Source organism: Neomonachus schauinslandi, chromosome 11, assembly GCF_002201575.2.
Source record: "Neomonachus schauinslandi chromosome 11, ASM220157v2, whole genome shotgun sequence".
Classification (NCBI taxonomy): Eukaryota; Metazoa; Chordata; class Mammalia; order Carnivora; family Phocidae; genus Neomonachus; species Neomonachus schauinslandi.
The window spans coordinates 39,196,899-39,209,247 of record NC_058413.1 but is presented as its reverse complement, the minus strand read 5'-3'; the positions used below and the strand labels follow the sequence as shown (position 1 = coordinate 39,209,247).

The following is a 12,349-nucleotide window of genomic DNA, read 5'->3' as shown; positions in this document are numbered from 1 at the left end:
CCTCTATAACCACAGTGCCTGGCACTTGTTAGGCAGTCACTGAATAGATAGGTCAGTTATTTTCCTAACTGTTGATACTGATCTAGTGGGGAGTATTTTTTTTCCCCTTTTGGCTAGGTATATTCACTTCCTTGGAAAAATGACAAATGATCTATTTCTGCTCTGTTGAGGGTTTTTTTTTTTTCCGCTAACTGCCAGCAAGTATACATGTTGTTAACATGTTGTTTTACGTGTTTTCTTAAACTCAGTTTTACCTTCAGTGATAGGAGTTCACAAATTGAGTTGGTGCTTAAGAAAGGGCTCTACTGGGGCGCCTGGGTGGCTCAGTTGGCTAAGCGGCTGCCTTCGGCTCAGGTCATGATCCCAGAATCCTGGGATCGAACCCCGCATCGGGCTCCCCGCTCAGCGGGAAGCCTGCTCCTCCCTCTCCCTCTGCCTGCTACTCTGCCTACTTGTGCTGTCTCTCTATCTCTCTGTCAAATAAATAAATAAAATCTTTAAAAAAAAAAGAAAAAGAAAGGGCTCTACTAGGCAGAAGTGTGAGTTTTGAGATCTAGAGACTTACCTAGTATTGCTGGAAGCCTGGTAGGTATTCTGTTTCTGTGTGCACTGAAATCATTCACTCTGGCTGCTGTAAATTATGTATTGTTTTTTTTTTTTTTTTTTTTTAAAAATTTTTTTTATTTATTTGAGACAGAGAGAATGAGATACAGAGAGCATGAGAGGGAGGAGGGTCAGAGGGAGAAGCAGACTCCCTGCCGAGCAGGGAGCCCGATGCGGGACTCGATCCAGGGACTCCAGGATCATGACCTGAGCCGAAGGCAGTCGCTTAACCAACTGAGCCACCCAGGCGCCCGTAAATTATGTATTGTGATGCAGGAATAAAGATGGACGCTGTAAAACTGAAATAGGAAGTAAGAAAGATGGCAGGAAGAGGAAAACCACTTTGTGTGTCTTCATTTTTCAGGTTCTCTCAAGTAGTGCTGCCAGTGGTACGATCACAACACTGTCACCCGGAGGAGCACTCATGCAGGGGGGCGCTCAGCAAGCCGTAAACCGTACGTGCGGGGCCACTTTCTCACTTACGTAAGCTCTAAAGAGCGAGTTGGGAGCAATGCTAAAGTAGTTAGGTTGGTTTTTCTCTGGAGCATTTCTGGAACTTCTGTTTTCATGCACATAGATCCTGAGATCTGTTTAGACAAGAGCTTAGATTTCATAATTATCTTAATATTACAAACAGTAGTACATTGTTAGTCTCCCTATATCATACTAAAATACTTAGTTTTTTACTTTCTTTTTTACTTTCCAACCTCTTAGAATAAAGGGAAACCTGAAAATTGCTCCAGAATCTCAGGGAATTTAAATTTAAATTAAGATCTGTTAGTCACAAAATCATTAACTTATCTCAGGATAGCACATCCTGGTTTGGCATTGGCCAGGTGCACATGTTCAGATTTATTCTGTGGTTGTTCTTTCAGAGATTGTACATATGTGAAAATTAACTCATCCAGTTCTTTCTTCTGCAGAGATGGTGCCAAATGATATTCAGTCTGAATTGAAACATCTTTATGTGGCTGTTGGGGAACTTCTACGGCACTTCTGGTCCTGCTTTCCTGTTAATACGCCATTCCTAGAAGAAAAGGTCAGAGTTGATTCCAAACACAGCCAGCTCTGTGGTAGTGTGACTTTGAACTGTTATTTTGAAATTAGAAAATTGTATTGAGTGTTTACCGTGTGCTAAACACTCGGATAGCTCCTTGCATACATTAATTTAAGCCTACAGCATCTTTTTTTTTTTTTAAGATTTTTTATTTTTTATTTATTTGAGAGAGAGAGCATGAGAGGGGGTAGGGTCAGAGGGAGAAGCAGACTCCTTGCCAAGCAGGGGCCCCATATGGGACTTGATCCCGGGACTCCAGGATCATGACCTGAGCCAAAGGCAGTCGCTTAACCAACTGAGCCACCCAGGCGCCCAAGCCTACAGCATCTTAATGGAGTAGATATTGAAACTCATTTTATAGATGAAGAAACTTGAAATCCAGACCAGTGCTGTAACTTATGAGTGTACATCTTAAAACTTGTGTCTAGGTGTAAGCCACTAGGAGCAATTAAAAACAGAGACCCAAAAAAATTACATCAGTAAAATTATTTGGTATATTTTTTAGAGGTAATGAAATTCAAACTGAGATTGACAACAAATATAGCACTAGCTGTTTAATAACACTAAAACCTTTTTAACCAATTAAAGGAGAGTTGACAAATGGGAAAATACAGTATTGATAATAATAGTTTAAGTATATAGATTGCTCTTTTAAACAACCCTTAAGAGAAAAGGTTAAATACCCCATTAAAAATAATAGACAAGAGACTTTTAACAGGCACCTCACTAAAGAATGAAGCTGGCTCAGTAAACCTAAGGAAATTTTCATACACACTAGTATTCAAATAAATTATCTTTAAAACTACAGTGAAAGAGTATTTTTTAAATCTGTGGTTTTTAAAAGAACAGAAAATTTAAAATTATCAGTGATGACCGGGTTGCTAAGAGTCCTTTCTTCTATTACTCTTCCTACCTTTTTAAAAAATGCTTTGACCCAGAAATTCAGTGTTTAGGAATTTAACCTAAGGAAATAATTAAGAATATTTAGCAATAGAGATGTTCCTCTACCACTGTCTCTGAAAGAAAATGTGGAAGTGGCCTGTCTACCAGAAGAGGTTTAATTAAGAAGCATTTGCGGGGCACCTGCGTGGCTCAGTTGCTAAGCGTCTGCCTTCGGCTCAGGTCATGGTCCCAGGGTCCTGGGATCGAGCCCCGCGTCAGGTTCCCTGCTCAGTGGGAAGCCTGCTTCTCCCTCTCCCACTCCCCCTGCTTGTGTTCCTGCTCTCGCTATCTCTGTCAAATAAATAAATAAAAATCTTAAAAAAAAAAAAAAAACATTTGCTATGCATACATTGAAATACAGTGCATACATTGAAATACAGTGCATCCATTTTTAAATGATGACTTACGCAAGTATTTAATGACTGAAAGATGTTCACGTTAAGTGAAATTTTAAAACCGTATAATAAATGCGTTTATACACATACACAAAAAATATTGAGAGGGATATGAATTATGAACCAAAGTGCTCCTGAATCACTGAGTGGTGGTAGATCTTGCTTCTCTGCCTGAAGCCAATTAATCTAGTAAAAAAAAAAAGTAACCTTCCTATGTGTGTTTTTCTCTTGCTCCCTGTAGGTTCTTTGGAATTTCTCTGTAATTTATTATTTCTATCATTTTTTGTAGGTAGTAAAAATGAAAAGTAATTTGGAACGATTTCAAGTTACGAAGCTCTGCCCATTCCAAGAAAAAATCCGGAGACAGTATTTAAGCACAAATGTAAGGCAACAATGTGACTTTGGCCTGATTTTCTTTCTCTGTGTTGCAAAAGGATGAAATTAACTTTGTTTTCATGTGAATGAGTAGATACATTTGGGGGATTTATTTTTTTTCTGTTGCTCAGAGTATAATTTTTTTCTAGGTTTTTTTGTTTTGTTTTGGGTGGGGTTTTTTTTGTTTTGTTTTTTTGGGGTTTTTTTGGTAATCTGTGCACCGAGTGTGGAGTTCTCACTTATGACCCGAGATCAAGAGTGGCATGCTCTTCCAACTAAGCCAGCCAGGTGCCCCTCAGAGTACTATTTTTTAAATGCAAAATGTACCATACGTTCAGAAAAGTGTATAAAATACCTAACACTTTTTAAAACAATAAAACAAGTACTTACCCACGAATCATCATAAGAAATGGAACAAAACCAGGACCCATAAGTATTCCCTGTCAAGTTGCCTACCCCTCCTTTGCACTCTTCAAGGCCACAACTAACCCCAGCATTTATAATAATCAACTCCATGGGGTTGGTTGGTTGGTTCACTTAAAACACTGTCTCCATGGTGGGGCCATGGAACTCAACCCCACATCAAGAGTTGCATGCTCTACCAACTGAGCCAGCCAGGTGCCCCAGTCATCTCCACACTTTATTTTATAGATTTAGAACCTATGTGTATGTTCCTAAAAAATCACTATTTTGAAAACCTGAGGAGCAAGCACAAACCTAACCCTGCAAAGAAAGGCAGAATTGCTCCTCTGTAACAGTAAACCTTATGGTTGCTGCCTAATGGTCTGCCTTCAGCTTCCCTGATTGCTTATAGCAGGGCAGGGCTGTGGGTGAGGTAGTGAGTGAAAAGTGTCACTTTGTGCCCAGGATTTTTAACATTGTTTTCAATGCAAGGCTAGAGCAACCACTTGAGATTGAGATCATTTTTTATATGTTATGCAGTCCTCTCTGAGATGACGGGGAAGGAAGAGTATATACAAATTTAGGATTTAGTATTTCAATAAGTAGATTACTCAAAAGGGGGAGTTCTACAATTGAAAGCTGAAAATTCTTCACCAGTAAGGTTTTTGGTGTTTATTCCCTAAATGTTCCAAGTGGTTTTTCTCAAAATATAACAGTAATACTTAACAATCAGGAAAGAAGCTTGAAATACCTTCCTACATGAGAGCAAGGACAACACATAGGTTTCAGTTCATGTGCCTTCTTGATTGTAACTGCCTGGAGCCCTGTGGGAAAATGGATTCTGAGGCCATGTGCATGCATTACCTCAAAGATGTTGCAGGTTTGGCTCCAGATCACTGCAATAAAGCGATTCAAATGAATTTTTCTGTTTCCCAGTGCATGTAAAAGTTAGATTTATATTCTCCTGTAGTCTGTTAAGTGTGCAGTAACATTACAGCTTAAAAAACATTGTATATCTTTTTTTTTTTTTAAGATTTTTTATTTTTTTGAGAGAGCGTGAGAGAAAGCAAAAGCAGGGAGGAGAGGGAGAAGCAGGGAGCCCCATATGGGGCTTGATCCCAGGACCCCGAGATCACAACCTGAGCCGAAGGCAGACACACAACCGACTGAGTCACTCTTCTACATCCCTTAATTAAAAAATACTTTATGGTTAAAATTGCTATCCACCTGAGTTTTCAGAGAGTCGTAATCTTTTGCTGGTGAAGGGTCTTACCTCTGTGTTGGTGGCTGCTGAAGGTTGGGGTGGCTGTGGCAATTTCTTAAAATAAGACAACAGTGAAGTCTGCTGCATCAATTGACTATTCCTTTCATGAACAATTTCTCTGTGGCATGCAATGCTGTGTGTTAGTATTTCATCCATATTAGGACTTCTTCAGAGTCAGTCCTCTCAAACCCTGCTGCTGCTTTACCAACTAAGCATATGTAATATTCTAAATGCCCTGTTGTCATTTCTCAACAGTCTTCACAGCATCTTCACCAGGAGTAGATTCCATCTCAGGAAACTACTTTCTTTGCTCAGCCCTGAGAAACAACTCATCCCTTCAAGTTTTATTATGAGATGGCAGCCATTCAGTCACACGTTCAGGCTCCACTTCTCATTCTAGTTCTCTTGCTTTTTCCACCACCCTGCTGTTACTTCCTCCACTGAAGTCTTGAACCATTCAAAATTAACCATGAGGGTTGGAATCAGCTTCTTCCAAATTCTGTTAATGTTGATATTTTGATCTCTTCCAATGAATCACGAATATGCTTAATGGCGCCTAGAATGGTGAATCCTTTCCAGAAGGTTTTCATTTTACTTTGCCTAGATCCCTCAGAGGAATCCCTATCTATGGCATTTGTAGCCTTAGGAGAATTGTATTTCTTAAATAATAAGACTTAGAAGTCAAAATTACTCCTTAACTCATGGGCTACAGAATGAATGTTGGGTTAACAGGCATGAAAACAACATTCATCGTGTACATCTCCATCAGAGCTCTTGGGTGACCAGGTGCGTTGTCAGTGAGCAGTAATATTTTGAAAGGAATCTTTCTGAGTAGGTCTCAATAGTGGGCTTAATATTCACTAAACCATGTTATAAACAGATGTGCTATCTCATCCAGGTTTTGTTCCATTTATAGAGCACAGATGGAAGAGATTTAGCATAATTCTTTTTTTTTTTTTAAGATTTTTTTTTATTTATTTATTTGAGAGAGAGAGAATGAGAGAGAGCACATGAGAGGGGGGAGGGTCAGAGGGAGAAGCAGACTCCTTGCCAAGCAGGGAGCCCAATGCGGGACTCGATCCAGGGACTCCAGGATCATGACCTGAGCCGAAGGCAGTCACTTAACCAACTGAGCCACCCAGGCGCCTGATTTAGCATAATTCTTAACAGCCGTAGGATAATTGAATGGTGAGCATTGGCTAAAACTTAAAGTCACCAACTGCATTAGCTACTAATAAAGGAATCAGCCTGTCCTTTGAAGTTTTGAAGCCTAGCATTGACTTCTCTCTAGCTATGAAAGTCCTAGATGGCATCTTCCAGTAGAAGGCTGTTTTGTCTATATTGAAAAGCTGTTGGTTAGTGTAGCTACTGCCTTCATTAATTAACTTAGCTAGGTCTTCTGGATAACTCGCCACACCTTATACATCAGCACTTGCTGCTTCACCTTGCACTTTTCTATTATGGACACTGCTTCTTTCCTTAAACCTCGTGACTCAACTTCTGCTGGCTTCGGACTTTTCTTCGGCAGCTTCTTCACTTCTCTCAGCCTTCATAGAACTGAAGAGTGTTAGGGCCTTCCTCTACATTAGTCTTTGGCTAAAGGGAATGTTGTGGCTGATGTGGGCTTCTATCCAGACCACTAAAACTTCCTATCAGCAATAAGGCTGTTTTGCTTTCTTACCATTCATTCATATGTTCACTGGAATAACAGTTTTTTTCAAGAACTTTTCCTTTGCATTCACAACTTGGCTAACTGGCACAGGGAAGCTTAGCTTTCAGCCTGTCTCAGCTTTCAACACACCTTCCTCACTAAGCTTCATCATGTCTAGCTTTTGATTTAAAGTGTGAGATGTGTGACTCTTCCTTTCACTTGGACACTTAAAGGCCATTGTAGGGTTATTGGCCTAGTTTCAATATTGTGTGTCAGCGAATGGGGAATCCTGAGGAGAAGGAGAGACGGGGGAAACAGCCAGTTAGTGGAGCAGTCAGAACACAGTTATCGATTAAGTTCACCGTCTTAACAGGCATGATTTGTGGTGCCCCAGAGCAATGGCAGAAACATCAAAGTCACACTGGTTACAGGTGACCATAACAATATAATAATGAAAAAGTTTAAAATGTTGCAAGAATTACCAAAATGTGACACAGAATGAGCAAATGCTGCTGAGAAAATGGCACTGATAAACTTGATCAGTGCAGTGTTGTCACAAACCTTCAGTTTGTAAAAAAAAAAAAAAAATACACTGAAAAGCACGATAAAATGTTGCATAATAAAACAAGGTATTCCTGTACCACCTGACACGAGGATACGGCATTCATCTCTTCTAACTGGCACTATGGAACCACTGTGCCCATCAAGCAAAATAAATGATTTTTATATACTTTCCAGACAGAACTAAATAACATAATACCCCATCCCCCAATAATGATAACAGATGGGGTAAATAAGAGTGTTTTGTTTTGTTTTTTTAATTCTATCTCAGGCTGGATCTAAGGCATTGACATGCTAAAAGGATTAGGACTTTCTGTCCCTAACCACATACTGCCAGAACTGACTTGCAGACTTTATAAGACTGTACTTAAACCACATAAACACTGTCCATCTCCGAAGAAACATACTCTGAAGACATTCTCCTTTAGGAGTCATTAGCAACTTAGATCATTGTGTTCCTGTTGACTGCTAGTTATATCCATGACAAGAGTAAAATCCTTTGCTACTCAAGATACGTAGTCCTTACCTAGGGTATAACATAGTACTTATGTGAAGCATTAACACCATTTAGATTTTCTTTAATCTACTGAGTTAAATTGAAATTCCATAACATTGGAGCTGGAAAACTCCATTAAAAACTTAGGAAACTGCTAAATAAAATCTTTTAAAAAGCGGGGGGAGGCGCCTGGGTGGCTCAGTCGTTAAGTGTCTGCCTTCGGCTCAGGTCATGAACCCGGGGTCCTGGGATTGAGCCCCACATCGGGCTCCCTGCTCAGCAGGAAGCCTGCTTCTCCCTCTCCCACTCCCCCTGCTTGTGTTCCATCTCTTGCTGTGTCTCTCTGTCAAATAAATAAATTTAAAAAATAATAAAATAAAAATTTAGGAAAGTGCTTCACAAGATTGGCTATGCAGCAGAATTAGCTACAGGAGCTTTTGAACATCAGAGATTCCAGATCTCATCCCAGACCTGCTACATCAGAATCTTCAGGAGAGTAAGGCATTTTTTCACAAGTTCTGTAAAATGTTGATGCCACCATACTGGCCTTAGTTGACAGACTAATGTTTAAATCTAGAAATCATCAGTTTAGTACACCTCCTTCGTTTGACAGAAGAAACTGAGGCCTAGAGCCCAATTTCAACTTCCATGTTGTCCTATTGCTGGTTAATGACAGGGAAGACACTCCAACCCAGACAGAGCAGGCGAATTTCCAGCCGCTGTCCCACCATCTCTTACCTTTTATACAAATTGTGTTTGAAAATACCTTCACAGAGGGTTTACAGGTTGCCTCACGGGGGTAATACAACTGAGCTTGGAAACTGCACTCTGGAAACTGCACTCTGAAGTATGTGCCAGATCTGGATCAGAAGCATTAGCTTCCCCAGCCTTTGCCCAGTTATTGCTTAAGTGTCTGGTTCTGTTTTTCAGTTGGTAAGTCACATTGAAGAGATGCTGCAGACGGCCTACAACAAGCTCCACAAGTGGCAGTCGCGGCGTCTGATGAAGAAAACGTGAAGTATCTGTGGCTCTCGCAGACTCTGTGAAATTAAGAGAACTGTGACCTGCAGTGACTCTGGAAACCTGGCCTGAGACATGCCAATGATCACCCAGAAGTGACAAACATCTGCCCCATGCCAGCTCTCGGAGCTGGTGCTGTTGTACTTGCACATTGTGAACTGAAAGGAAAGGAACTGTGACTAAACTCAAAGCTGGGGAGGTAAATTAAGGCAGAACCAAAATGAGCTAAGTTGCAGGTATATATATATATATATATGTATACGTGTATATACACATATATACATATACACATATATATTTTAAAGAGACACTGTTTACTGCAGTTACTCAGGAACTGCTTTTGATTCACATTAAGCTGCTTTCAGAAATTAAAAAAAAAAACTTTTTAAAAGGGTGCATTGATAAAATCTGAGGTTTTTTTTTTTCTTTGTAAATTTTTTTCCTAAGTTTATGGCACAGGGTACACCTTAAGTATTTCTCCTCCATCCTCCACTTGGATCCTCAAGCTGTACTGAATTCTAGTTGTACCTTACATCAGCAAGTTAAGAGAGTACTTTAAAGTAAAGCAGAAGGAGACTGTTGCTCAACCATCAGGAAACAGTTATAGTCAGAAGACATCATTGGTCCTGTGTTTCCTACGGAAATAAGAAACAATAAATGTTGCACTGAATGTTTGTGGTTTGGAGTCCCTAAATGATTAAGAGGGAACATATTTGCAGAAAGTTGCGTGGGGTTTTTTTATGCAGAATTTTGTCAGAAGACAATGGCGCTGCATGTTTTTCTTTGAGTGCAAATGTACATTGCTAAGATTTTTTTTTTTTAAGATGGCATGTGCTTTGAAAAGAGGAAATTGCATTTTTAAGAGTTTAAAAAATCTTACGAGTGAAAAATATAAGAAATCTTACTTATTTTCACCTCTTTAGAAAAAAATAAAAGATGTTTCTCATATCTCCTTTTCTCCAGTATCTGACTATTACTGTCCTTCGCGAATCGATAATCATTGCATAGTGACTGAAAAGCCTAAATGCAAAAAAAAAAGGTACTTTCTTGTTTCTGGAATTATGCCATATTTTGTTCCTAACAGGATCAAATTCACTGTTTATCTAAAACTTTATAGATGTCTTATATTAAAAATTACAGAAAAAAGTAAAACTTTTTATACATACTCTTTTAACTGTTAAGACATCTTGTGGTTTCTCATGTGTTATATTTACTTGGGTGGGCCACTCATTCTTTTTTAAAGCCATTGTACAAGCTGGTTGTCGTTCCTTTTTTTCTTCTTAAAATTTTTTTATTGAAGTATAGTTGACATACAATGTTATCTGCGTTTCAGGTGTACAACATCGTGATTCAGCAGCTCTACATGTTATGCTGTATGTTCACAAGTGTAGCTACCATCTATCACCATTTATTACAGTACCATTGACCATATTGCATATGCTATACCTTCCATCCTTGTGACTGATTGATTGCATAACTGAAAACCCTGATCATCTTTCTTTTTTTTTTTTTATTTTTTTTTTAAAGATTTTATTTATTTATTTGAGAGAGAGCACATGAGAGGGGGGAGGGTCAGAGGGAGAAGCAGGCTCCCCGCCGAGCAGGGAGCCCAATGCGGGACTCGATCCTGGGACTCCAGGATCGTGACCTGAGCTGAAGGCAGTTGCTTAACCAACTGAGCCACCCAGGCACCCCCTGATCATCTTTCATATAATGGCTACAACAGGCCAAAACTTTGAACTTTTAGAAGAAAAAGGGCTTCAGTCTTCCCATTTCTCCTTTAGATCAGTAGGGGAATAGTGTAATCTCTTACACCTTACTGTTGTACAAAGTGCTCTTCAAGTGTCTTATCCTACAGCTACTCTAAGCAGTAGCAATGGAGTAGGTAGAAGAGTATGTCTGTTGGGAAAGGCAGGTGTAAACAAGTGCTCTGTTAAAAGATTAAGTGATCAGTGTAATGGAGACTGAAGAAAGAAATCATTTTGGGGAACTGGGTAGGCTTTACTAAAGAGGTAATATTTTAGCTAAGCCTTGCAGTTTGAAGAGGGAAAAGCATGATGAAGGTGCGAGGGCTTGGAAAAAGACCCCAGTGTGTTAGATTGGAGGGTTGGGAATGACAAGTAAATGAGAAAATCAGCGTAATTCAGGTTGTGAATGGCTTTGTATGCCAGGGTAAGAAATTGAGACCTTACCCTTTAGGCATGGGTTATGTCAGAGAAAATTTTGAGGAAGTTGTTTTTATGAGGGTTGGTTGGTTGGTTGTTTTTGATAAAAAGTCTGGCAGTTAGGAAGGCCAAACCCCTAAAAGGCTTTTGGAACAATCCAGACTGGAAACTAGGTCCAAATTAAAGTGGAGTTCCGGTAAATAGGAGGGGATGAGTAAAGACATTCTTAAGGTATGTGACCAAGTCTCACAGGACTATCTAACTTCATTCTCATAATAACCAGTGAAGTGGGTAGGTTCAACAGATAATTTTACAAATTAGAAATGGTTTAGATGTTAAGTGATTTACCCAGATTCACATAGCCAGTAAGTGGCAGAGCTGGGATTTACCCCAAACTCCTAAGCGTTGCGGTCCCTTAGGGTAAGATCCTTGTGAAGTTGGAAGCTTTTATTCCCCAACTCGCGCCTCCATTGGCTAGTTTTGGTTTTTTTTTAAGATTTTATTTGTTTATATGAGAGATTGAGATAGAGAAAGAACAAAGACAAGTAGGCAGAGGGGCAGAGGGAGAGAGAGAAGCAGACTCATTGCTGAGCAGGGAGCCTGATGCGATCGGTCCCGGAATCATGACCTGAGCGGAAGACAGATGCTTAACTGACAGCCACCCAGGCGCGCCAGCTAGTTTCTCTTGTGACTGCCCTTTTATTCCTATCTCTGATTCTATTCTGTGTTGCTTTTATATCAAATCACAGTATAGAGTTAGTCTGACTAATGGGTCCCATTAGCCTAGAGGGCTGCAGAATGTAATAATGAAAGCACATCCTAGGGGCGCCTGGGTGGTTCAGTCATTAAGCCTCTGCCTTTGGCATGGGTCATGATCCCAGGGTCCTGGGATCAAACCCCACATCGGGCTCCCTCCTTGGGCGGGAAGCCTGCTTCTCCCTCTCCCACTCCCCCTGCTTGTGTTCCCTCTCTTGCTGTGTCTCTCTCTGCCAAGTAAAATCTTAATTTAAAAAAAAAAAAAAAAAAAACGTGCATCCTGTCTTAGGAGAATGAGTTTCCAGTGGAAAGAAGCAGAAAGTAGTGCTAGTCTGCTTTGGACTTAAACACTACAAAATGAATAGCTATGTTGTGATGCCCACTTCAGTTTGGAAAACTAAAGAATGCTTTTACATCTGTACTAGCAATAGAAATGTAGCCTACTCCTCTGGGGGTGGGGAGGGAGTTTAATCCAGAAAGTGATTTCCAGTCAGTATATATACCATCTGGAGCCAGCAGTGGCCCTGGGATGGAAAGCTGCCTGTTTTAAACTTAGATTTGCTGTTTCCAGTGTCAAGACTTGCACAGGATTCCTCAGTGTGTTACCTCTGCCCTTTCCCAGTTTAGCTTCTTGAAGACTCAGCTGTTCTCCCAGTTCCTGA

The 12,349-nt window shown here is 40.1% G+C and overlaps 1 protein-coding gene across 1 annotated transcript in view; it reads left to right on the top strand.

Annotated features, from left to right (window-relative positions):
* Positions 1–9,703, top strand: part of GTF2H1 (general transcription factor IIH subunit 1) — a 38,458-nt gene extending 28,755 nt beyond the window's left edge. The window contains 4 exon segments of the mRNA XM_021685319.2: positions 968–1,058; positions 1,527–1,642; positions 3,287–3,379; positions 8,677–9,703. Coding sequence (XP_021540994.2) covers positions 968–1,058; positions 1,527–1,642; positions 3,287–3,379; positions 8,677–8,763 — 387 coding nt within the window. The 3' untranslated portion in view covers positions 8,764–9,703.
* The last annotated feature ends 2,646 nt before the right edge of the window (positions 9,704–12,349 follow it).